The sequence below is a fragment of the Tamandua tetradactyla genome, chromosome 9 (genome assembly GCF_023851605.1).
Source record: "Tamandua tetradactyla isolate mTamTet1 chromosome 9, mTamTet1.pri, whole genome shotgun sequence".
Classification (NCBI taxonomy): domain Eukaryota; kingdom Metazoa; phylum Chordata; class Mammalia; order Pilosa; family Myrmecophagidae; genus Tamandua; species Tamandua tetradactyla.
Window position 1 is genome coordinate 14,106,974 of NC_135335.1, and position 24,587 is coordinate 14,131,560.

The 24,587-nt window shown below is 45.3% G+C and overlaps 1 protein-coding gene across 4 annotated transcripts in view; it reads right to left on the reverse strand.

The window, feature by feature from the left end:
* The window catches only part of CD6 (CD6 molecule), a 56,828-nt gene that overhangs the window by 14,084 nt on the left and 18,157 nt on the right, over positions 1 to 24,587 (reverse strand). Inside the window, exon 1 of one of the 4 annotated variants that reach the window (XM_077116080.1) lies at positions 3,354 to 3,679. The exons of the other annotated variants lie outside the window; for them this stretch is intronic. Within the exon in view, the coding sequence (XP_076972195.1) occupies positions 3,354 to 3,378 (25 nt within the window). The 5' untranslated portion in view covers positions 3,379 to 3,679. Of the gene's footprint in view, positions 1 to 3,353; positions 3,680 to 24,587 lie in introns of those variants that run through there. 4 annotated transcript variants of the gene reach the window in all.

A 24,587-nucleotide genomic window follows, 5' to 3' on the forward strand; every position in this document is an offset into this window, starting at 1 on the left:
CCATTTTATAGATAGGAGACAAACGCCCTGAGAAAAGAAACCAATTGCCCATGCCAGACAGCATCCATTTGTTTACTCCAGGGCCCCACCATCTGCTCTGCCCCAGGAGGCTGACCTGTTTGGACTAAATCAATAACCTCCTGGGCTCTTTGGCATCTCTTAGGTTCAGCCAATGGGGGGCCCCAGCAGAGGTGGGAGGGAGGGAGAGTGAAGTGAAGATGTTTATTCTGCCAGCTCTGTCTGTGATCACCCTTGGGCAGGCTCTGTCTCTCATCTGAAGTCCTCTTAAAGTGGCTTCCCCTCCACGACTGTATCTTCCCAGCTTCCCTGGCCTGATCTTCTTGGACGCAGGGTGGCATCTGCTCAGTTGCATCCAGCCCCTGGTTGATGCGTTATCCTTTGTAAACAGCCCCTTCATAAATTAGCATCCTTAGAACTCTCCTCTATTATGTCCTGTTTCCTGTTGAGACCCCCCGACCAATAAAACATAGCCCGAGCCATCCAGGAAGCAAGAGACAGATTCAGGATTCAAACTGGCTTCAAGGATTCATTGCTCCACTTTGGGCCAGGATGCTCGGTTTGCAGAAGCACGAAGGCAGACTGTAGCAGGGACGGTTGTGCTCACAAATGAGCTCCTCTCCATTTCCCGGCCTCTCTCGCAGTTAGATGGGGACCACCTGAAGCCTTGGCAGAAGGATGTGGGCTGCTCCTGGGTTAAAGCCCTTAAGGGCTGGTGAGTCTCTTCCATCTTTTCCTCCCTGTTGTTGACCCCTTAGAAGCCATGTGATCTGGATGCATAACTACGAGATCGTGAGTGAGAAGCAAGACTTAAGCCTACTTATAATTAGGCCTAGGAGTCACCCCTGGAGAACCTTTTTTGTTGCTCAGACGTGGCCTCTCTTGCAGCCAACTTGGCAGGTGAACTCACTGCCCTCCCCTCTACATGGGACATGACTCCCAGGGGTGTCAATCTCCCTGGCAATGTGGGACAGAACTCATGGGATGAGCCAGGACCTGGCTTCATGGGATTGAGAAAGCCTTCTTGACCAAAAAGGAAAAGAGAGAAATGAGACAAAATAAAGTTTCAGTGGCTGAGAGATTCAAGAGTTGAGAGGTTATCCTGGAGGTTATTCTTATGCATTATATAGATATCCCTTTTTAGGTTATGGTGTATTGGAGTGACTGGAGGGAAGTACATGAAACTGTTGTATTGTGTTCCAGTAGCCTTGATTCTCGAAGATGATTGTATAAAGATATAACTTTTACAATGTGACTGTGTGATTATGAAAACCTTGTGTCTGATGCTCCTTTTATCCAGGGTATGGACAGATGAGTGAAAAAAAAAAAAGAAAATGGATATAAATTAAATAAATAATAGGGGGCAAAGGGTAAAATCAATTGGGTTAGATGGAAATACTAGTGGTCAAAGAGAGGGAGGGGTAAAGAGTATGGTAAGTGTGAGTTTTTCCTTTTTCCTTTTTATTTCTTTTTCTGGAGCGATGCAAATGTTCTAAAAAATGATCATGGTGATGAACACACAACTATGTGAGGATACTGTGAGCCATGAATTGTACAACACGTATGGAACGTATTTGTGTGAAGATTTGTCAATACAAATATATTATTTTAAAAAGGAGCAAGCTTTTATTACTTCAAGCAAGCAGTGTGTGGGATATACTAGTTCCGTAGCCTCGCCTGGCCTGGCTAATATAGAGGCTGCCACATTTTCGCATAGCCTGACCTGGGAAGGCTGCATGGATTCACAACCAGATGAGTGTGGGTCCACGCACACACGCACACACGCACACACACACACACCTGCAGACACAGCCATCCTGCAAGCATCCGTCTGGACGCATATTCTGCAGCCTTATAAAGAATGAAACAGACCCACACAAGTTGGAGGGATTTCCATGCTGTGTTGAATGAGGAAAGTGTTGCATTGCCCATCGCCACTTGCTCCCCGCTGGCTGCCCAGTCTGACCCACTCGGGGGAGCAGACAGCACCCAGAGCTCACATTCCACAGCGATTGTGATATTCCGAGCAAGAGCTGAGACGCACATGAGTTAGGATTCCAGAACCCCAGTGCTCACAGCAGCTGGCCTGGTTTTCCCTATAGTTTTCAATATTTCTGTGCACGCCAGGGAAAGAACAGAAGGCTGGCTGCAGTAGGCGTGTGTGTGTGAGTGTAAGTCTGAGTGTGATCTCGCGCGTGTGTGGTTGAGTTTGCGTGAGCGGGTGACTGTGTGAGTGTGGCCGTGTGTGTGAGTGACTGTGACTCACATAAGTGCCCTACCGCCTTCCTTCCACCCTGCCCTCAGTGCCCAGTTCCTGGGGGTGGGAGGGGGACTCAGAAGGGGTCTCTCCAGATATCGTGGCCACCTCTGCCCTGGCCATGGCGGCACCTATTCTCCCCACTTGACTTTAAATTGGCCACTTTCTTGCTGCGATAAATTCATTTGAAAAGGAGCCTTTACCCTTTCCTGCGAACTTGCTTTGCGGCATTCAGATGCCTGAGCTTAGGGGTATTCATTGCAGAGTTGTTTGAAGGGCAAAACTGGAAACTTGGTGAATGCTCATGTGGGGGACCAGCGGAATAAGCAGCAAAATCCATCTGCAGTGTGGCATCTCCTGCAGCCTTATAAAGACTGAAACAGACTCACCCAAGCTGGAGGGATTTCCATGCTGTGTTGAGTGAGGAAAGCAAGATGCAGAGAAGAGTATATAATATGACACAACTTCTGTAAAACATTGGCCAAAAACTTCCTACAATTCAGCCCCCTATGAACTGCTGGTATGATTATATGAAGATGGAAACAGATATGGGACGACACACTGGATTATTAAAACAGGTGAATTAAGGGATAAGCTTCAGGGGAAGGGGAAAGACAGAGCAGGGCCAGCTTCATGGGGGAGAGAAAGGGGTGGGAAGAAGTGAGCAATTAAAGAAAGAGCTCAAAAGGCTACCCTTTAAAAAGTCACGTGTGGCATGATTCCATTGATATAAAATTAGGTGCTCGTGTAGAGGTGCGAAAAATAAGAAAACATTAAAGCGTGAAACAACTTTCGTATTGATTGCCTACAATAAAAGGTAACTGTAAAAATGAATCTGCCAAAAATAAAGCCATGTTAGATGTGAAAAGACACAGTGTTGCCTTGATAGGATCAGAAGGAATGATACTGGAAAATAATCACTCTTCTCACCACGTGATTCGGTATTCTTTGATGCTCAGTTCAATTTACCAACTGAAATAAAATTGTGTGCTCCTGCCCTCCTTAAAAATCGCCTTGAGCTGTGCCCCACATTCTGGAAAGTTATGGACCAGGAGAGGAAGGAAGGAAGCAGAGTTACCTTCAATTGTTGATGTGCTGTGCATGCTATGCCCATTTTCTCAGGCTCTGTGCAAGGAAGCCTTCCATCAATGTTTTCCTTCTTTAGGTTCTCACAAAGTCTCCTATGCTGTGTTTTCCCTGAGGGTCTTCAGGATTCCCTGGGGGAGGTCCTGACCCCTCTGAGGTGGGGCGAGGGCGAGGAAGAAGCAGTGGGAGTAGGAGGTTGGGGAAGCTACCTCCAGCCCAAGCAAGAGACAGGCTTTTCCAGGCCACGCCCAGGCAGAGAACGCCCCCACCCCACCCCAGAGGAGACAGGGCCGCCCCCACGGAATTCTGAAGACCCGCAGGGAAGACGCAGCATAGGAGACTTTGTGAGAACTGAAAGAAGGAAAACATTGGAAGGCTTCCTTGCACAGAGCCTGAGAAAAAGGGAAGTGACCCCTTTCTGCTATCACGCAAGGCCACTGAAAGTTGGAGGTCTTGGGGAGGGAGGAGACCTGAGCACTGGTGAAAGGGGAAGCGTTTGCCAAACTGGTGCCCCGACAGGCCTGTCTGGTGTCACAGCAAGCACCGTGAGAACATGTTCAGACCCTTCCACTGGGGGGCAGCTGGGGATGCCCCTTCCTAGGGACACCCAGTGCAGGCATCTGGTAAACCCCAGCAACACCTGCAGGCACCTGCTGCCTCTTGGCTCTAGCAGTTGAGCTGAGAAAACCACAGGTGCATAATAAATGCTTCCTGGGTGGATGATGGATGAAGAGATAATGTCTATGGTGGAAAATCTGGGGCAAGGGAGGGAGGACAATAAAAACAAAGGATGGGATTTAGAAAGAGCAGGCGTGGGCGATGTCACATGCCTCAGTGACCAGAGACACATTTAAAAAATATCAGTGGAGAGTGTTTGCCAGTCCTTATGTCAACAGCCTTAAAAAAAAAATCAATAAAAAACTGAAGGCCGCTAGCTGAAATGTCCAAAACTGATTGGAGGGATGGTGAGGAAAATACAGTAGAATCTTGTTTTATACAAATGCAACACACATGAATTCAGGTATCCACGAGAAAAATAAGAACACAGAAAGAGAAATAAATTTAAAAAAAATTATTTCTATGATTAATTTTGCTTACATATTGCTACTAGATTGTTTATTTGCCTTGTTTATTAAAAATGTGTGCTAGGTATGGTCATATAAGAAATGCTTATTAAATAGTGGGGTTCACTATTGTGGGTGATTTTCAACTTAACGCCAGGTTCTGGTGTAAAACGAGGTCCTACTGCACAGCACATTAAAAATACTGCGAAGAGGGGGTGCAAAGGTAGTTCAGTGGTAGAATTCTCACCTGCCATGCAGGAGACCCGGGTTTGATTCTGGTCCATGCATTTGCCCCCCAAAAACCAAACACACGAACCCCCAAACAAACAAACAAAACGATTCAACAAATGGTGCTGCAATAATGGGGTACTCACACAGAAAAATAATGAAATGTGATGCTGCATACAGCATACAACAAAAACAAAAACGAAACAAAAAAAATATTTCCAAGGAAAGTTCTTTTGGTACAATGTTAAGAGACAGATACAGGATGCAAAGTTATAAATACGGCTTAGGCTCACCACACCCTACGCTGTCCGGTTTTGAACATTTGCAGACCTTACAGAATCCTCCCTGCCGCCACATATTCTTTCCTTGCACCCTGAGCTTTTTCTTTGTGGCCCTGGTGACAATAGAATTGTATAGCTGTTTGGGTCCTGAGTTGCTTAGCGGCTGCCACACACCCCAACCCCCCCTATAAATTTCTCAGCATCACACGGGCAAGGACTCCCTCTGTTTTGTTCACCTTCATATACCTGGCACCTGGAACAGTGATGGGCCCAGGAGAGATGTTAAAAGTATATAAACAAGTGAAATTCACTCTCTACTGCAGAAAAAACATTCATAGGAAATATGAAGGCGCTAGAAGAAAACATGCCCACACGGCGAGTTTTGTTGTTTTCTGCCTGCTATGTCTTGCTCTAAATTTTCCCAGTTGTCTACCCAAAATGATTCACATTAAAGGTCTCCAAATACGGAAGCAGGGTTTTTTCCTGGAGGGCCATGTGGCTAGCTCGCAGTGCTAAGACAGCCAGGTTTCATATTGACTGCCCAATCAGTCTGCTCATCAGAGTCTGCAGGGAGTCCCAGTGCAAATGCTGTGGTTACGCAGCTTTAAGTCATCCCCCCTCAGGGGAAGAAGTGAGCATTGTTTGGGGCCTGGAGGAGGGGTCGCTAGGCTGAGCATTAGGAAATGGGGGTCCCAGTTACCGTTACCTTCAATTGTTAACTTGCTGTGTGACCTTGGGTGAGTCCTTTGCCCTCTCTGGACTTATTTTTTTTTTTTTTCCGTTTGCAGAATAACGGATTGGAGTTGACGGGCTTTCTGAATACTTCTAGTTCTAAATTCTTACACTATAACCACATAAGATTCTTATACTATAAGTACATATGATGCACAACAAAAGACAATGTCTATTGCATATTGAATGCTTACTGTATATGCAAACAGCCCCTTGGGTAACAACTCTTATCAACCTGCTCCACATGTAGTATCTGTTTGAATCCTCACAGCAACCCTGGGCCATTCACAAGAAAACTGCAGCACAGAGAGGTTAAGTAACGCATCCAAGGTCATCCAGCTCGTTAATAATAGAGACGAGATTTGAACCTGATAGCCAGGCTCTAGAAGCCACAGTTTTAACCATGACAGTGCACTGCTCCCCATATCCTATTAATATAGGTGGGAAATCCATCATACACCCTCAGTGTACTATTACAAGGTAGACTCATTGTACGGGTCGGAAGCTGTTATATATCCCAGAAAAGTCATATTTTAATACTGATCCAATCTTGTGGGGCGGCCATTTCTTTTAAGCCTGATTCAACAGGGCAGAAACTGTTGATTGGATTATGTCCACGGAGACGTGGCAGGCCCAATTGGGAGTGTGAACTTTTGATTAGGAGGAGATGTGACCCCACCCATTCCAGGTGGGTCTTGATTGGTTCACTGGAGTCCTTTAAAAGAGGAAACATTTTGGAGAGAACGGAGCTGACACAGATGCTGACACTTAGAGATCAGAGACACAGATGTTTGGAGATGATTGGAGCCCGGCAGACATCGCCATGTGATGTTAAGCAAGCCAGAACCCGGAGAGAGCCAAGGGAAGCCAAGAGATGAAAGTCAGCCCTAGAGAAGCCAAGTGAGGTGCCCCCACAGGAACAGAGGCTGAAAGCAATGGAGCCCAGGAGCAAGGGACCAGCAGATGTCAGCCAGGGGACTTCCCAGCAGACAGAGGTGCTCCCGACCCATCAGCCTTCCTTGAATTAAGGTATCTTTCCTGGATGCTTTAGTTTGGACATTTTTATAGGCTTATAACTGTAAACTTGCAACTTTATAAGTTCCCTTTTCAAAAGCCATTCCATTTCTGGTATATTGCATTCTGGCAGCTTAACAAACTAATACACTCATATATACAAAAAACCCTCACATGTATAAACAGAACTGAGGAGTTCAAATCCTGAGAACTCAGGGATCATTTTGACCATCTTAGACAGAAAATTGTGGAGAGCTGTGCTGTCCACCGCAGTAGCCACTGGCCACGTGAGGCCACTGAGTCCCTGAAATGTGGTTAATGCGAATGAGGAACTTTCTCATTCTCATTCATTCGTTCTCAGGAAAAGGAATTTCTCCTTTTATTTAATTCCGCTCTTTCGATTTCAATTTAAAAACCGATACTCAATTCCATGGTTGCAAAAACATTCAGAACGTTTGGAACAGTCTAGATACGGGAATCTACTTTTTCAATTGTACATTTTATGAAATTGAAATACAGATCAAGTGTTGCCGGTGAAATATTAGTGTCCAAATTGAGATGTGCTTTAGATGTAAGGTGTACGCTGTATTTCAAAGACTTAGCAAGAAGAAAAAAAGAATGTAGCATGTATTACTAATAACTTTTTATATCTATAGCATGTTGAAATGATCACATTTTTGGATATATTGGGCCAAATAGTGTTCAATTATTTCCACCCATCTAATTTTACTTTTTTTTTTTTTTTTTTTTTTTTTTTTTTTTTTTTTTTAAAGGAAAGACAGAGAGAAGGAAGGAAGGATAGAAGGAAGGAAGGAAGGAAGAAAGGGAAACATTTTTAAACATTTTCTTGTTTTATTGTATTCTGTTTCTCCGTTTTTGTTACATGGGCTGGGGCCGGGAATCGAACCGAGGTCCTCCGGCATAGCAGGCAAGCACTTTGCCCACTGAGCCACCGCGGCCCTCCCCTAATTTTACTTTTTTAAATGTGGCTACTGGAAAATTTAATATTACAGATGTGGCTCACATTCTATTTCTATCAGACAGCACATTTTTTCAGAGGGGAAAATCTATCTGTCTTGTGTCTAAAGCCTTGGGCTTCAGCCCTGGCTCCACTCCTTATTAACTGCGTGACCTGTCGCTCAGCCAGCCTGAGCCTTTGTCTCTCATACACAATCTGGGGTTAAGAAAGAATGTTTCCAGAACTCCCGGAAGGAGCTGGAACCCAGCATTATGGAATTGAGAAAGTCTTCTTAACCAAATGCAGGAAGAGGAAAAAGGAGACAAAATAAAGTTTCAGTGGCTGAAACTCTGACTTCAAACTGAGCCAAGAGGTTATCCTGGAGGTTATTCTTATGCATTATATAGAGATCCCTTTTAGTTTATGGTGCATTGGAGTGGCTGAAGGGAAGTACCTGAAACTGTAGAGCTGTGTTCCAGTAGCCTTGATTCTTGAAGATGATTGTATAAAGATATAACTTTTACAATGTGACTGTGTGATTATGAAAACCTCGTGTCTGCTGCTCCTTTTATCCAGGGTATGGATGGATGAATAACAAAATATGGATTAAAAAATCCAAATAAACAATAGGGGGAAAAGAGGTCAAATAAATTGGGTAGATGGAAATACTAGTGGTCAATGAGGGGGAGGGGCTAGGGGTATGGTGTGTATGAGTTTTTCCTTTTTTCTTTTTATTTCTTTTTTCTGGAGTGATGCAAATGTTCTAAAAATGATCACAGTGATGAATACAGAACTATGTGATGATATTGTGAGCTATTGATTGTACACCATGTACGGACTGCATGTGTATGAAGATTTGTCAATAAAAATGTTTTTTAAAACGAGGCCAACTGGAATCTCGTTTGTGCAGAAACAGTGGGTCTTGAGTAATCATCGGGAAGGGTACGTGAATCCTAACTGGCCTTCCCCAAGTCCCTGCTTTGGGCCCCAGATATTCAAAGGGAGAAGCGCTGGTTTAGGGAGCTGTCCCTGCCGTCCCTGGAGCTTCATTGGGTGGGCAGTTGGAAGGGCATTCCCAGTTGGCAGGGGGATGTTGGTGGTGGGGGGTGGACAGCCAGAAGGATGCCTAGTTTTCCACTTCCAACCCTCCAGCAATGCAAGCGGTTACGTATCTTGGGGTGCCAGGTCCATAAAAGGGAAAGGAACTGTCATGTCCCCCCTTTACTCTGAGGCAGGAGATTAACAGGGGAAGCCCCCAGGCCCTCAAGCACTTACCGCTCAGTGACAATAGCTGACATTTATTCAGTACTTTTTGCACCCCAGGCCCCTTTTTGATGCTTTAGATGAATCAACCCCTTTACTTCTCACCGCAAGCTCACAAGGTAGGGAAATGAGGCACAGAGTGGTTTGGCCATTCCCCCAAGATTACAGAGCCAGAAAATGGCAGAGATGAGAGTCGAAGCCCGCCTGTTGGTTTCCAGAAGCCCACACTCAGCTCCTCCACCGCTCAGGGTTTGAAGCTGGCATCCTGGGTTCTGCTTTGGTGACCCATCAAGGGTGAGAGGCTGGGGCACCGCATCTGCGTGTTCCTCCAATCTCCATCCAGCTCTGCAAAGCTCACCCGAGCCTGATGAGAAATGACAACCTACCTGCTAATGGTGACACAACTCAACATGAAAGCCTCAGAGACTGATTTCCAAAAGGGTCCCTGCCTGCAAAGAAGGGCAGAAACGGAGAGCTCTCCTTTTCTCCAGGCAGGGGTCCTGGTTAGCTTTTGTCCCACTGCCCTTATGAGAAGGAAAAGGTGAAGTCCCTCAGTTCAGCCACAAGCTGTCCCATGCCCCTTCCCCATGGGCTCTCGCACAGAGAGAGAGGCTGTCTCCAACGCTGCCTGGAATCCCCTTGTGTTGATTCTGAGTCCAGAGGGGAAGGCAGGCCAATGGGAAAATGGCTACGGTGAATGTCTTCCTTTAAAAATTCCCCTCTGTCTCTCTAAGCCCAACTCTGCAAATGAAATCATTACTCTCCCCACTACGTGGAACATAACATCCAGGAGTGAGAATCTCCCTGGCAGCCTAGGAGATGACTCCCAGGGATGAGTTTGGCCCTGGCACCGTGGAATCAACAATGCCATCCTGACCAAAAAGGGGAAAAGCGTAACAAATAAGGTATCAGTGGCTGAGAGAGTTCAAATAGAGTCGAGAGGCTACTCTGAGGTCATTCGAACACATGCCAAACCCCAACCAAAACCATTTCTGCCAATCCTAAAGAACACCTATAGCTTTATATGAGATTCTAAAAGGTTCCATGTACTAGGGTCATTTTCCAGAAACCTACAATCTCCAGATGAGTCCCAAATCAGATAAGTCCTGAAATGTAGAGAGCCCAGCCTCTCCAGATCATCAGCTAGTTTCATTTCCCTGTCCCATATTATCAACGGCCCCTTCCAACATACAAAAAATTAGAATGGGCTTAGCCCAGATACCCCTAAAGAGTGGGTGAAAGATCAAAGGTGATGGTGAAGTTATACAGAGAAGGTTGGGTTTAACAAATGAGTATGATTACTGAATCATTATATTGATATCTCTTTTACTCTCCAGTATCTTAGAGCAGCTAGAAGTAAAAACTCAAATTGCAAAATTGTGACCCATGCCAAATTCTGAAACCTATTCTACAACGAATTGCTGCGATGTGCTTTGAAATTCATTGCTTTTTTGGTACATATGTTATTTTTCACAAAAAAGAAAAAAAGGTCAAGTGTGATGATTAATACACAGTTATATGATGATACTGTGAACCATTGAATGTAAACTTTGAATAAGTACATGGTATGTGAATATATATATCAATAAAAAATAATTTTTAAAATTCCCTTATTGTGGCGATGGTGAGCAATCAATAAAACAACTGGAAAGAAAGAAAAACAAAACCCTCACTTTCCCATTGTACCCAGGAGGGGCTTGTGGACACAGAGAAAACCCAACGCACTTGGCTGACAAAGGGAGGTGGGTGGTGAGGTCTCCGAGCTCCAACCTCGAAGGATTTCAGACACCCGTGTCAGAGTAACTCAGCCATTTTTACTATTTTTTGTCACTGTGTCACACACCAAAGGATAGTCGCTTGCATGACAACCCTCTGTGGGTGCCCGGAAATCAGTCTCCTCTTCCCCCAGCGAAATCCAAGAGGAAGTAAAACTCAACAATAATTGACCTCAACTGTAAAGAAGATTAAAGATGCAATCAATGAAGCGTGGCAGACCTTGAGGTATGTTCAGTTTCGGGAACCCCCTCTGTTTCTCTCTTGCTCAAAAAAGTGAGGGTACATGAGCAACATTATCGTGACAGCTGAGAAATGAGCCTGTTGCCAGCCCGAATTCAATCCCATTAACATTTGCAGAACTTGTCCCACATGCTGGGAAGTGGAGCCGGTATCAGGGAGATAAATGTAAACGGGATGAAAGAAGGGACAGAGGGTCCACAAACTTCGCTGGAGCCAGTTTATCTGTGTCACAATTTCCACTCTCAGGAAATTCCTCTCTGAAGGTTTAGAACAGGGGCTTTGGTGACAGACCCATCTCTGTGGTCACCAGGAATGTGATTGTGGGAAAGTCACGAAGCCCTGCTAGACTTCGGATTTAACCTGATCCTGGACATAATAGGCTGGCCATGTAGACTTGCTTTGAGGGGGTGAATGGATAATGTATGTAAAATGCTTAAGATTTGGTAAGTGGCAGCTTTTGCTCTTACTATCTCCCATCCTTCGGCTTCCTTTCTCTTGTGCAGTCCTGAGTTGGCAACACTATAACTTTCCATCCTAGGCATGAAAGGAACCCTTCAGCCCTCTTCTCTGTAAAGGGACAAGGCCAGTTCCCCCCAACGGCTCCATTCTTTCTTCCTCTTTCCCTGCCTTTCTTAAGAACCTTATCAGAGGGGCCTCACACATACATTGGGCCGTTCCCTGACATGACCCTACAATCGCGGTCACCTGGTGGTCCTAAAGGTTAGCAGTTGCCGTGGTAGCAAGAGTGCCTCTGAAAGAGAAGGCTCTTGTGGCCTAGCCCCAAGGTTGGCTCAAAGTCCCCTGCCAGACTCTTACCTTCTTTGCACCTATAGGATGGTAAAATGAGACATGACGAAGCATGGAGAGTTATGAGCAGCTCCGCTAAAAAGCCCAAGGATAAGAGGATGGGGTTGGCTCCAAAAGAGTCCAACAGGCCAGAGACAACGCCCCCCTCCTCCTACTGCGCCCCTCTTCTTGATGCCCCATGAGAGTTCTAACCATTGAGTGGAGGAAGGGGAGTTCTCAGTCTCAACTCTGGAATTCCAATGCAGCAGGCTTGAGTGGGACCTTTGAATTGGGGAGGTCTTGGACAGAAGGAAGAGCTTGGATTGGAATCAAACCTACTGGGATTTGAAATCAGCTTCTTCTTTCTTATGGAGTAACCTTGGAAAAACCACCTCATGACTTGCCTCCTCACCTCCCAGGCAAGGTAAGTTCACAAAGAAAAACCTAGGGCCTGGCCTTCAGTAAGTGCCTAAGAAGTTCTTGCTGGATCAGTGAGGACAAATGTATGTGTGATGGATGTGTGCACATATGTATATCAGGCAGGAAACGCAGATTATATTATATTCTTGCAAATATAGTGTGTAGAAAATGGCCAGTGATATTTCATTGAGTTGAAGATGCTCATACCGTGGCCTCCAAATTATGCTCTACATACATACTTAGAGAAAGTTCCCTGAGACATGCCCATCGAGACATGTATGGGTTCGTTTACTGTTGAACTGCTTGTAATAGGAGAAAATTAGAAATGATCTAAGTGCTCACCAGTAGGGAATGATTAAGAGACTGTGTTATATTCATAGAATGGGTTATTTGGTCAAAAGAATAAAGCTCAAAACAAGGTTTTGAATGAGAAAAGTCAGTTATAGAATAACATGTTCAGTACGATTCCATGTCTATAAAACATAGTACTTACACCAGTGCCATCTATTGCTTGCAGGTGCATTTATGTACTAAAAGTATAAAACTTGAAAGAGGAGAATGCACATACCAGACTTCGAAGAGTGAGTGTCTCTGGGGAGGGAAGGATAAGGAAATATTTCAATAGCCATCTGTACGGTTTTCTTTCTTATTCAAGTAGATCTGATCAAATATGGCAAAAATGTTAACATTTCTTAAATCTGGGTGTTGGAGGTGCCTGGTGGGTTGTTAAAACACTCTCAGTGTATTTCTGTGTGTTTGCAATATTTCTCTCTAAAATAATGTCTGGAAGATTCTATAGCAGGTAGTAACAGAAGTTATCTTTTTAAAGGTAGGATTGCCACTGAATTGTTTTTCTTCTTTGCTTTGATTTTCTAAATTATGTAACATTTTGACTCTATATCATTTTAGTGATAAAAATAAAAACAGAAGTTTTTTTTTTTTTTAAGTAGAACTTACATGGAAAACGTTTGTAAATTGTCCCTGTGTCATGGATGCCACCTGCCAATGATTATACAGTAAGAAGCTGGGGGGGCGAGGGGAGTTGTAGTTTTAAATCCTTTAACCTTCTTGAAGTGCTCTGGGGTAGGCACTGTCTTTAGTTGGGGAGGTTGAAGAGGTCAAGGAGCTTTCTAGAACAACAGCATTTGTAAGGGATTTGAACAGAGACTGGGGGACTCCTGGGCTCCCTTCATTACCACCTGATAAACCCTCAGGGAGCATAGTAAGTACTCAAGAAACCCATTGGGACTAAGGGAGGCAGGTCTCTATGCCTCTACTCTCCTTGGGGAGCATTTCCTGAGCTGAGTTCTGTCCATAATGGGGCCAGAATCTCAGACCCGGGCTTCCAGGAACCCTGCGTTCAGCCGTCAAGAAAGAAGCAGACAGTGCAGGACTGATGTGTTGGAGGAACCCAGGGGATAGAGGAGCCCCCTTTGCCAGGGGCGGAGGTGGCAGGTGAGTCTAGAAAACCACTGCAGGAGAGGCATGTGGGTCAGAGCCATTTCACTGGGGCAAACCCACATTTCCCGAGGACCGCCTTGTGGGGAGCTCTTTATGGGCATGGCCATCTGCAACCCTCACGAGAGCTCTGTGAAGAGGCGCTGTCGTGAAAACCGTCTTACTGACAAAGAAATCAAGGCTCAGAGAAATTCAACAGCGAGCCCGAGGGCCACAGCTAGGAGTCGGCAGTGTCAGAATTTAAATCCAAGTTTGTTCCCCACTGGGCTGGTTTGAAACTGTTGTAGACCCCAGAAAAGCCATGTTCTTTAATCCTCATTCAGTATTGCCGGGTGGGCTCCTTTTGATTAAGTTGTTTCCATGGAAATGTGACCCACCCCATTGGGGTGGGACCTTTTGATTACATGGTTTCCATGGAGATGTGTCTCCACCCATTCAAGGTGGGGTTGCTTACTGGAGACCTTTAAGAGAAAACCATTTTGAACAAAGCTTCAGAGCTGACACAGACAGAGACATTTGGAGAAGAAGGAAAATGCCCTGGAAGAAGCTGTTGTGAAACCAGAGAAGCCAAAGGACCAACAGATGCCAGCCACATACCTTCCCAGATCAGCTTTCCTTGAGTCAAGGTATCTTTCTCTGGATGCCTTAGTTTGCACATTTTTATGGCCTTAGAGTTGTGAACTTGTTACTTATTAACTTCCCTTTATAAAAGCCAACTCGTGGGGTGCAAGGGTATTTCAGTGGTAGAATTTTCGCCTGCCATGTGGGAGACCTGGGCTCGATTCCCAGCCCACACACTTCCCCAAAGCAAACAAACAAGCAAACAAAAGAAAGAAAAAACAAACAAACAAAAATTCAACAAATGGTGCTGCAATAACGGAGTACTCACATGGAAAGAGAATGAAATGTAACCCCACCACCATACAGCATAAAAAAAAAAAAAGCCAAGCCATTTCTGGTATATTGCATTTTTAGCAAACAAAGCCCCCAGATTCTCTCTTTCAGCTTCATCAGGCAGCCAGCGAGAAGCAAAAGGGTGTTCTGTACGGGATTCACGGCCCCAGTGTAGATGGAGGCAGGGCAGTGGCTGGTATGTGCAATTCCAGGATGAGATTCCTGGGAGCGTGGCCCCAAATGCCAAGGCTGAGTTTCTATCAACTGGGAGGAGGGCAGAAGCTTGAATTCTGCTGGGCCACGCAGGATTCTCCCGGGGCCTGTCCCCACCCACTGGCTCTCAGGAGGGGCCCCGGTCTGAAGTCTCTGAGAGCTGCTGGAACAGCAGTTTCTGGGTGAATAAAGCTTGAGAGTGGGCAAGGAATGAAAATCCCCCTCCTACCATGGGGGGTGATGCTGAAACTTCTCCAAGGTGGCCTAAAGCCCCTGCTTTGTTGAGAAGTCCCACTTATGTTAGACACCCACAAGCTTCTGGAAGTCGTCGGTGTCTCTCCTGGGAGAGGAAACACAGCCCTTCCCAAGCAAGAGGGAGTTTAGGCTGGGCCAGGACCAGATGGCTCCTTGGGGACAGCAAGGACCAGTGTCCACCCAGATGGATCTCCTGTGCCCAACAGCTCCCTGCTCCAATGGCCTCCTCCCCACCCACCATTCTCCCCTCTCTTTAATTTGGGGTCCCTCCCGGGCAAGCTCAAAGGATACTTTGGGGCTAACCTTGTGTCAGCTGGGGGTTGTGGCCACATGGATCCCTGTGGCTCAGGGGATCCTGCATTATATGCACAGCTCTCACCCTCTTATTAATCTCCGCAAGGCCCTAGAAAGTCTCAGCTTTCCAGACAACACCTGGAAATGACTTGCCCGAGGTCACGGCCATGAGCAACGGGAGTCAGCTGGGTCTAAGTCAGAGCCCACAGTCCTAGCCATCAGGTCCTACGGCTGCCCCACGAGCCCCTCTGGGATGCTTTGGAGGCGGCTCAAAGTCCGTTTCACACTCCTGCCTCTATTAACCCTTAATCAGAAAGGCTCCATTCTTTCATTCCTTCATTCATTCCCTACTCTTGGCAAGGCTCTGTGCCCCCTGCCCTGGTGGAGAAGGCAGAAGTATTTGTAGTCAGCTACGTCCAGGTATAAGTGCTATCCCAGCAATCAGGACAAAGTGCTCTGTGGCGAAATAGAGATGGGAGGGAATAACTTTGACGCCACAGAGCAGGGGACAATTTGGAAGGGTCCTAGAGAATGAGTAGGAGTTCTCCAGGAAGAGAAAGTGGCAGAGAGGAGAAGATACACAAGCTTTTGACACATCCATTCCAGTCCCCACTCTGCCCCACCCTCTTGACCCACTTCTCTTCGCTGATGACCTTGTCTTCAAGCTCTAGCGTCCTGGGGAGCAGAGAAGTTGGGTCCCTAAGTTTGGGGCAATACAGCAGTGTTGAAAGCACCTGGGCTTTGCAATCAAACTGAGGTGGGTTTGAAACCCCCCTCTTCCACTTAATTCCAGTACCTGATTTCTTAGCCTCTCTGAGACTCAGTGGCCTTGTCAATGTAAATAGTGGTATTAAGGGGTGAAAGTCTCCCTGGCAACTTGGGATATGACTTTTGGGAATGAGCCTGGCACTGGCACTCTGGGATTGACAATGCCTTCCTGACCAAAAAGGGGAAAGGAATCGTAACAAATAAGGCATCAGAGGCTGAAAGAGTTCAAATAGAATTTCTTTGGAGGTCACTCTCATGGAAGCTTCAGCTACACATTGTTACTCAGTGTGGTTTGCCAAACCCCAACCAAAACCATTCCTGCCAACCTACAGGACACCTAAGGCTTTACCTGAGATTCTACAAAGGTCCCATGCACTATGATTACTTTTCAGAAACCTTTCACCTGCAGATGGGTCCCTGGACCAGATAAGTCCTGAAATGCAGAGGGCCCAGCCTCTCCAGAACATCAGCTAGTTCTGTCCCCTATCCCATGTTATCGACAGCCTTTTCCAAACTGAAAAAGTTAGAATGGGCATAGCCCAAATACCCCTAAAGATTGGAAGAAAGATCAAAGGAGAAAATGGGGTGATAACAGAGAAGACAGGATTTAACAAATGAGTCTGACTGTTGAATCATTACATTGTTATTTCCTTTAGTCGCTAGGGTCTTAGAACAGCTAGAAGGAAAAACCTAAAATTGTGGGGCTGTAACCCATGCCCAACTCTGAAATCTGTTCTACAACTAGTTGTTGTGGTGTGCTTTGAAATGTATTGCTTTTTTTGGTAAATATCTTATTTTTTGCAATAAAAAAAAATAGTAGTGTTTGTACCAACCTCCTGGGATTGTCGGGAGATTGAAAGAGAAAATGGGCACGGCAGGACCTGACTCTTAGTAGCCACTCTTGCACAATCCCTTTCTGCAATTCTGAACCCCCAGATGCCCCCAAATTGAAAGGGTTTTCTGAATTCTGCTGGTGGCAAGACCCGACCTGAAATGGTAAGAGGCTATTCATAATCTTATTTTTTTTCTTAGTGTGAAACAGGATATGTTTTGCGATGACAGTGTACCAACAAGTCCCTCCTGAGACGGGACAATAATACATGATATTACTTTTCTGAAATCCCCAATATTCTACATTCTGAACGGCCCCTGGTCCCAGAGACTCAGGGTCAGAGGTGGACCTGAACTGGCTTCCTGCTAATTCTCATGAAGGAGTAGCCATGAGGTTCGAGCCTCAATTAAAATGTGAGGCCAGACAGTGTGGACAGCCAAAGCAATAGGCCGAGCCTCCAATCTTGGGGTTTGTTCATATGAAACTTAATCCTGCAAAGGACAGGCTAAGCTTACTTAAAATTAGGCCTAAGAGTCACCCCCAAGAGAGCCTTTTTTGTTGCTCAGATGTGGCCCCTCTCTCCAGCCAACACGACAGACGAGCAGTCTCACCACCCTCCCCCTCTCTGCGTGGGACATGACTCCCAGGGGTGTGGACCTTCCTGGCAGTGTGGGACAGAAATCCTGGAATGAGCTGAGACTCAGCGTCAAGGGATTGAGAAAACCTTCTAGACCAAAAGGGGGAAGAGTGAAATGAGACAAAATAAAGTGTCAATGGCTGAGAGATTCCAAACAGAGTTGAGAGGTTATCCTGGATGTTATTCTTACGCATTAAGTAAATATCACTTTGTTTAGTCAAGATGTAGTGGAGAGGCTGGAGGGAACTGCCTGAAAATGTGGAGCTGTGCTCCGGTGGCCATGTTTCTTGAAGATAATTGTATGATGATATGGCTGTCGCAGTGTGACTGTGTGATTGTGAGAGCCTTGTGTCTGATGCTCCTTTTGTCTGCCTTATCGATGGGCAAGCAAAACATATGGATTAAAAATAAGTAAATAATAGGGGGGACAAATGTTAAAATAAATTTAGTAGATTGAAATGCTGGTGATCAGTGAGGGGGAGGGGTAAGGGGTATGATATGTATGAATTTTTTTCTGTCTTCTTTTTATTCCTTTTCCTGAATTGATGCAGATATTCTAAGAAATGCTCATGATGATGAATATACAACTATGTGATGATATTGGGAGTTATTGATTATACAACAAGAACGGAATGATCATATGATAAGAATGTTTGTGTTTATATGTGGTTATGTATCATAAATAAAAAATAAATTAATTAAAAAAAGAAAGGGAGGGGTAAGGGGTTTGGTATGTGTGAATTTTTTTCTGTTGTCTTTTTATTTCTTTTTCTGAATTGATGCAAATGTTCTAAGAAATGATCATGATGATGAATATGCAACTATGTGATGATATTGTGAATTGCTGATTATATATGGAGAATGGAATGATCATATGTTAAGAATGTTTGTGTTTCTTTGTCATATTTAAAAAAAATTTTTTTAATTAATAAAAAAAGTTTAAAAAAAAATGTGAAGCCAGAAACATTGCCCTGAGATCTCCCTTTCTCTCCCTTCCACCACGCTTTCCCTGATGGAAACTCTCTTCAGAAATGACCATTCTTACAAATCAATAAGGAAAAGGCAAACAGTAGCAAAATGGGCAAACAGCAGGAACAGGCACTTCCCAGAAAAGGAAAATCGCAGGGCGTGTAAACATAAGGGAAGGCATCCAGCTTCACCGTGACCAAGGAAATGCCAAGTCAGACCATGGCGAGATGCTATTTACATCCATCAGCTTGACAACAAATAAGAAGTGTGCTCCTACTGAGAACCAGTGAGAATGGGGAGCCGCGGGAACTCAGCACACCGTTAGGGGGATGAAGTTGGTACAACCACTCGAGAAAACATTGCCGTCGTCACTGTGCAGCAAGCCCACACCTGGGTGGTTTTGGGGCTGCCTAACGTGTTGTTTGAATTCGCAACAACAAATGACCCAGTTCACACACACACACACACACACACACACACACACACACACACAACTGCAACAAGTTTGTCTAATACTTTCACGACGTACGATGCACTCTGATATTTTCTATTTTGTTCTCGACTATCCTATTTCATTTCTTAAGAGTTGCTGGTTGCCATCCAATGAATTGATTTCATCACCCATTAGTGTTGGGGACCCAGAATTTGAAAACCATTGCCTAGGGAAATGACTGCACATGGCACCAAACGGCGGGTGTGAAGACGTCTAAACCAAGCCTCAAAGAAGGGAAGGGACTTGTGGAGACCATGCCATCAGGTGGTGTGAGGACAAGACCTAGGAAGCACGGTGTTTCCTCTCTCGGGAAGATTGGCATTTGAAATCCCAATCATTCATTCATTCATTGATACCTGAGTTCCATATGTGTAAAGAAAGATGTCGGCCCTGGTAAAAGGGTTCAGGAATCAAGGACAGTCTGTAATAGGGAAGAATGGCTTGGGGGCTAGGGGTAGGAGACCACTGTTGCTCCCCCAAATTATTAAACCTTGTCGGTGGTGCCTTAGGGTAAGAACACCTCGAAATCAAGTAGCTGGCTTGAGGGGTATGAGGTGAGAAGCTGATCCCATGGCTGCAACAGGGATATAGCCTCAAATGACCCAGAACCATCTGAGGCCAGGGGCTCACAGCCTGGAGACCCCAAATGTCCTTGGGATCCAGAACCAAACGTGGGCAAAGCAACTGGGCTTGCTGCCTTGGCTAAGTACCCTTTCCTGTCATCTGTCTCTATCTGTCTCTCCCTTAGTTTCCCCAACCTTACAACAGGACTGTGGGGCTAGAAGGAAGGTTTCTGATTTTGGAGAGCCCTGGTCTGAGGGCAACCTGGGTTCTGCCAACAGGGCCCAGCTGTACACTCCCCTGCACTCTTGTGTTGCATCTCCCCGGCTGGCCTAGGACTCAGCCCCCTCGCCCAGGCCCCCATCTCCCACGCAAGGTGGCCCCTAGGCCCTTCCAGGTCCCTGGGGGGACTTTCAAGGAGGGCTCAGCCTCTGACCCCCGGCTCCTCTAAGGAGCAGGAGGTGGGGAGAGCTGAGCTGCTCGGTGTGGTGGTGGGAAAATAATTCCGAGCTTCTGAGTTATTCTGAGGATGATGGGGAGAGGCCACCCAAGGACACTGTTCTTCCTTCACCTCCAGAGCTCCGTAGAGTCTACTGAAGATGCACTGGCACGTCACTACAGTGGGGTTCTGTGCACGTGTGTGTGCAAACCGGGAAGGGGCAGACCGTTTCACAGCCCTGTTGACACGGCTGAAACTGAGGCAGGCTCCACAGAGGCAGGTGACCACAACTTCTCCACAGATCTCTTCAGGGTAGAGCTTTAGCATCTACCTCCAGCTCGAGAGCAGAGGAGGTGACATTTGGAGGTGATGTCGACTTCAGAGAGGTCCAGGCACTTGCCCAAGGGCACCGAGGAAGTGGTGGAGCTGGGAACCGAGCTCGGTCTCTTAGACCCCAGAGTCCATGTTTTCACAGCCCCCCCTGACCAGGAGATGGATCAAAACCAACATGAAGTCCATTGGAACACACTCCTTCACCCCGAGACTAAATGGCCGGGAGGCTCCAGAGACTCAAAAATTCTCTCCTTCAAGCACAAAAGACCGTGCAGTACGAGGAAGCTGGCTGAGAGTTCTTTTCTTTCTTTTCATTTCTTTTCATGTGGTTGCCATGACATTTTAACAAGAAGGGTGACTAATGTTTACATTGTGTCTGAATGTTCAGCTGAGATCGGGTGGGAGTGACAAGAATTGAGAGCGTTGAGACCAGCTCTTATTCTGACTTTGGCGAAGTCCCTACCCTTTTCGGTGCCTCCGTTTCTCCATCTATAAAGCGGGCAGGGGGGGCCAGTAGGGGGGTGATCACAGGGGTCCCTCCCGTATCTAACCGCTTCTGACTGGCTTTGATAGTAGGTTGCCAGAATGTTCTCGCGACTCTTCCCGACAGCCCCGCACTCCACCGCCATCCCCATGGCCCCCCACCCATGAGATTCAGCAACCCCCGGGTGAGATCAGAGACCTTTACTACAAGATTAAATATCGTTGCATCACAGCCAGCAAATTATCCCTTTTCCAATTCTCCTGTCCTCCTGATTGCATTAAGGAGAAAGTCTCTTTGTGGTGCCACTTGGCGTTTAACACCTTTTTAACAAAGGGAGAGCCAACTTGAGCCTGCGTGGCATGCTGTTTGATGACACTTCTATTTTCAATGTTTTATTTGGGTATATGACTATATTCTATTTATTGCAAATGATATTAGTTCTATACATATATATATAAGGCTAGGGGATTTCTAGGTTTAAATAAACTTAGTTTAAGTATTTAAAAGGAGCTGAAATGTCCTTAGAGCTGTGCCACTAATTAAAGAAATTCCTTTCTAACTTTAAGAGCCGTGTCACACCAACCTTTGGGCCCTCTGCTGGAAAAGTAGAATCAAGTCTTAAATAATGCCTTTTTAATGATATCCTCTAGTACTATAGATGTAAGACAATACTGTATCATACCTCTGTGAATGTAAAATATCTTGTACCTGTTTTATGATATGTAGTAGAGACCATGTTATTCTGAAATTTTTTTCTTTCCAGGTGATGATTGAGAAGCTAATAAAAAAATGGTGCCAGTTACCACAACAGTAATAGAACTTGCTGTTTGCTGGGATTTTTGTGTTTTTTTACCTTTTTTTTTTTAATGGAGTGTGCTGGATGTCTCTATAATTTTGTTCAGATGACTGCAGAACCTGGAAAAGCTGTTGCTACTATTGATGCATAACATACTGCTATCAGTCTTTTTATATAAATATATATATACATATACATATGTATATAATTTGAATTTTTGGAAACTTTCAACGTTGTACCATGTTGAGTTGGCATTGTACAGAATTTAGCAGCTATAGTGGTCTAGATATGTTAAACTTGTTTTTTTTCCCCATCTGTACAGGGGTAATGCACTGTATTAAATATGTAGGGTCTTATCTATGTGGGTATGACTACAGAAACTAATAAAAGTATTCTCTAAATAATGAAAAAAAGGAGCTGATTTTTTAATAGTTAAATTGGACTTTATAAAAATTAAAAGCTTTTGTACGTCAAAGGACATTGCCAAGAAAGTGAAAAGATGACCTATAGAATGGGAGAAAATATTTGGAAACCATATATCTGATAAGGGGTTAATATCTAGAATATAAATGGAATCTCTACAATACAACAACAACCCTTGGAGCTGATTTTTTTTTTTTTTTTAAATATGGGCAGGCACCAGGAATTGAACCTGGGTCCTCGGGCTTGGCAGGCAAGCATTCTTACCTGCTGAGCCACCGTGGTCTGCCCTGGAGTTGATTTTTAAAAGAAGAATTGTTAAATAATTGTTTAAAAGGGAAATCAGGACACAGCTGAAAATCCTCTGATGAGTTCCCAAACCCCTGTGAGCATCGAGGCTCCTGCCATTCCTTTCTGCCTGGAACGCCCTTTTCTCCTTGACCTCCACGTTTCCAATGTGACTCATCCTTCCATTCTCTGCTCAGATGCCCTCAGAAGCCTTCCCTGGATCCCGTTCCCAGCAGCTCCCCTGAGAGGGGGTTTATTTCCCTCCTTGCACCTAGCCCTCTCTGAAATGATAGTACTTTCCAAATGGGTTTCCTTCTTTGTCTGTTTTCCCCATTAGAACTTATTCCTTGAAGGCCAGGGCTTCGGCCTGTGTCCCCCTGTGCCTGACAGCAGGCCCCAACACATGGCGGGTGTTCGACAAATGAACGGGGTGCGTTCCACTGGCCCTGTGGTGAAGAGGAGCTGGGCCACTCTCCAAAGTGGAAGCGAGGCAAGATGGCAAACGGCAGGGGCTCCCCCAGAGGGAGCTCGCCAGCCTCAGAGCCTCTGAACCACCAGGGCCCACCCACCGAGCCAGCAGGGACAGGCGAGTCCACAGCCCTAAAAATAGATGGATGATGCAGCTAGAAATCTACCATCATGGGGCCATTGCCCTAATAATCCTGGCAAGAGCGATTCCAGCAAGAACCATCAAAGGATGCTACGACTAGTAGGTAAAAGTTTGAGTGGGGTCGTGTCGGTGGTTGAGAGATTTCAGACAGAGTCGAGAGGTTATCCTGGAGGTTATTCTTTTGCATTATGTAGATATCCCTTTTTTAGTTTATGGTGTATTGGAGAGGCTGGAGGGAAGTACCTGAAATGGTTGAGCTGTGTTCCAGTAGCCTTGATTCTTGAAGATGATTGTATAATGATATAGCTTTCACAATGTGACTGTGTGATTGTGAAAACCTTGTGTCTGATGCTCCTTTTATCCAGGGTATGGACAGATGAGTTAAAAATATGGATTAAAAAAATAAATAAATAATGGGGGGACAAAGGGTCAAACAAATCGGGTAGAGGGAAATATTCGTGGTCAATGAGAAGGAGGGTTAAGAGGTGCATGAGTCTTTTCTTTTTTCTTTTTATTTCTTTTCCTGGAGGGATGCAAATGTTCTAAAAACGATCATGGTGATGAATACACAACTATGTGATGATATTATGAGCCACTGATTGCACACCACGTATGGAATGTATGTGTGTGAAGATTTGCCAATAAAAATATTAAAAAAAAGTTTAAGGGGGACAAAAATATTGATGAAAAGGTAAAGACTCGCTCCCACAAGATACTTATTAATTACAAAGGAGAAAAGGGCAACTTCACAGTGGAAAACCTGGCAAATACAGCTGTAGCCAAATGATTAAAGCTAACATCACTAGAGAGAGAACAAATCAAGCTCAGGAGTCTCCCGAGGTGATATGCTGAAAAGAAACGGCGCGACCTTAATTGTGAAAAACCATCAGACAAGTCCGGGTTGAAAGACCTTTGACAGAAAAGCTGGCCTTGTGCTCTTCAAAAAAATGCCTGCCATGGAAGACAAAGAAAGTCCAAGAAATTGCTCCAGATTCAAGAAGACTACCGAGACATGGAAATTAAATGCAATACAGGAAACCGAGTTTTCTTTGGCTTTAAAGGATATTATTGGGACAACTGGAAAAATTTGAGTAAGGTCTATAGATGAGACCTAAAATTAAATATTAATTTCCTAAAATTGATAAGTATGCTGCAGCTGTGTAATAGAATGTCCTTTTTTTTTTTTTAAAAAAAAAAAAAAGGCACAGTGAAATACTTAGGAGGAAAAGGACAGTATGTCTGCAACCTACTCCTAAGTGGTTCAGGAAAAAAAAAGGAATGGAGAGGGAGAGAGACAGACAGATTGTGAAAATGGTAAAGCAAACTGGTAAAATGTTAACATCTGGGGATTCTGAGCGAAGAGTGGCTAGAAATTCTTTGCGTTCTTCTCGCAACTTCTCAGTAAGTCTGAAATTATGCTAAAATAAAAAGTCACCAAAAAAACTGGGAGAAATGAAAGCCGAGCCTGAGACTGGGGGAGCTTGCAGGAAGCCAGCTTCTTGCTCCACCAAGCCGGCCCAGCTTCGAAGAGATGTAGGGACACCTCCGCTCACCCGGGACCTAGTCCCACAGCTCTCACCTGCAACCTCGCGTTCATGGTGGGGAGCTGGGGATGCACCTGGCCAGGGGCTTTTGCAGGTTCCATGCCATGCCTGGGCAACAGGGACCGGTGCCAGGTCCTGCAGCCTGGTGCCTGGTGGCTTCTCCCCCCCACCCCACC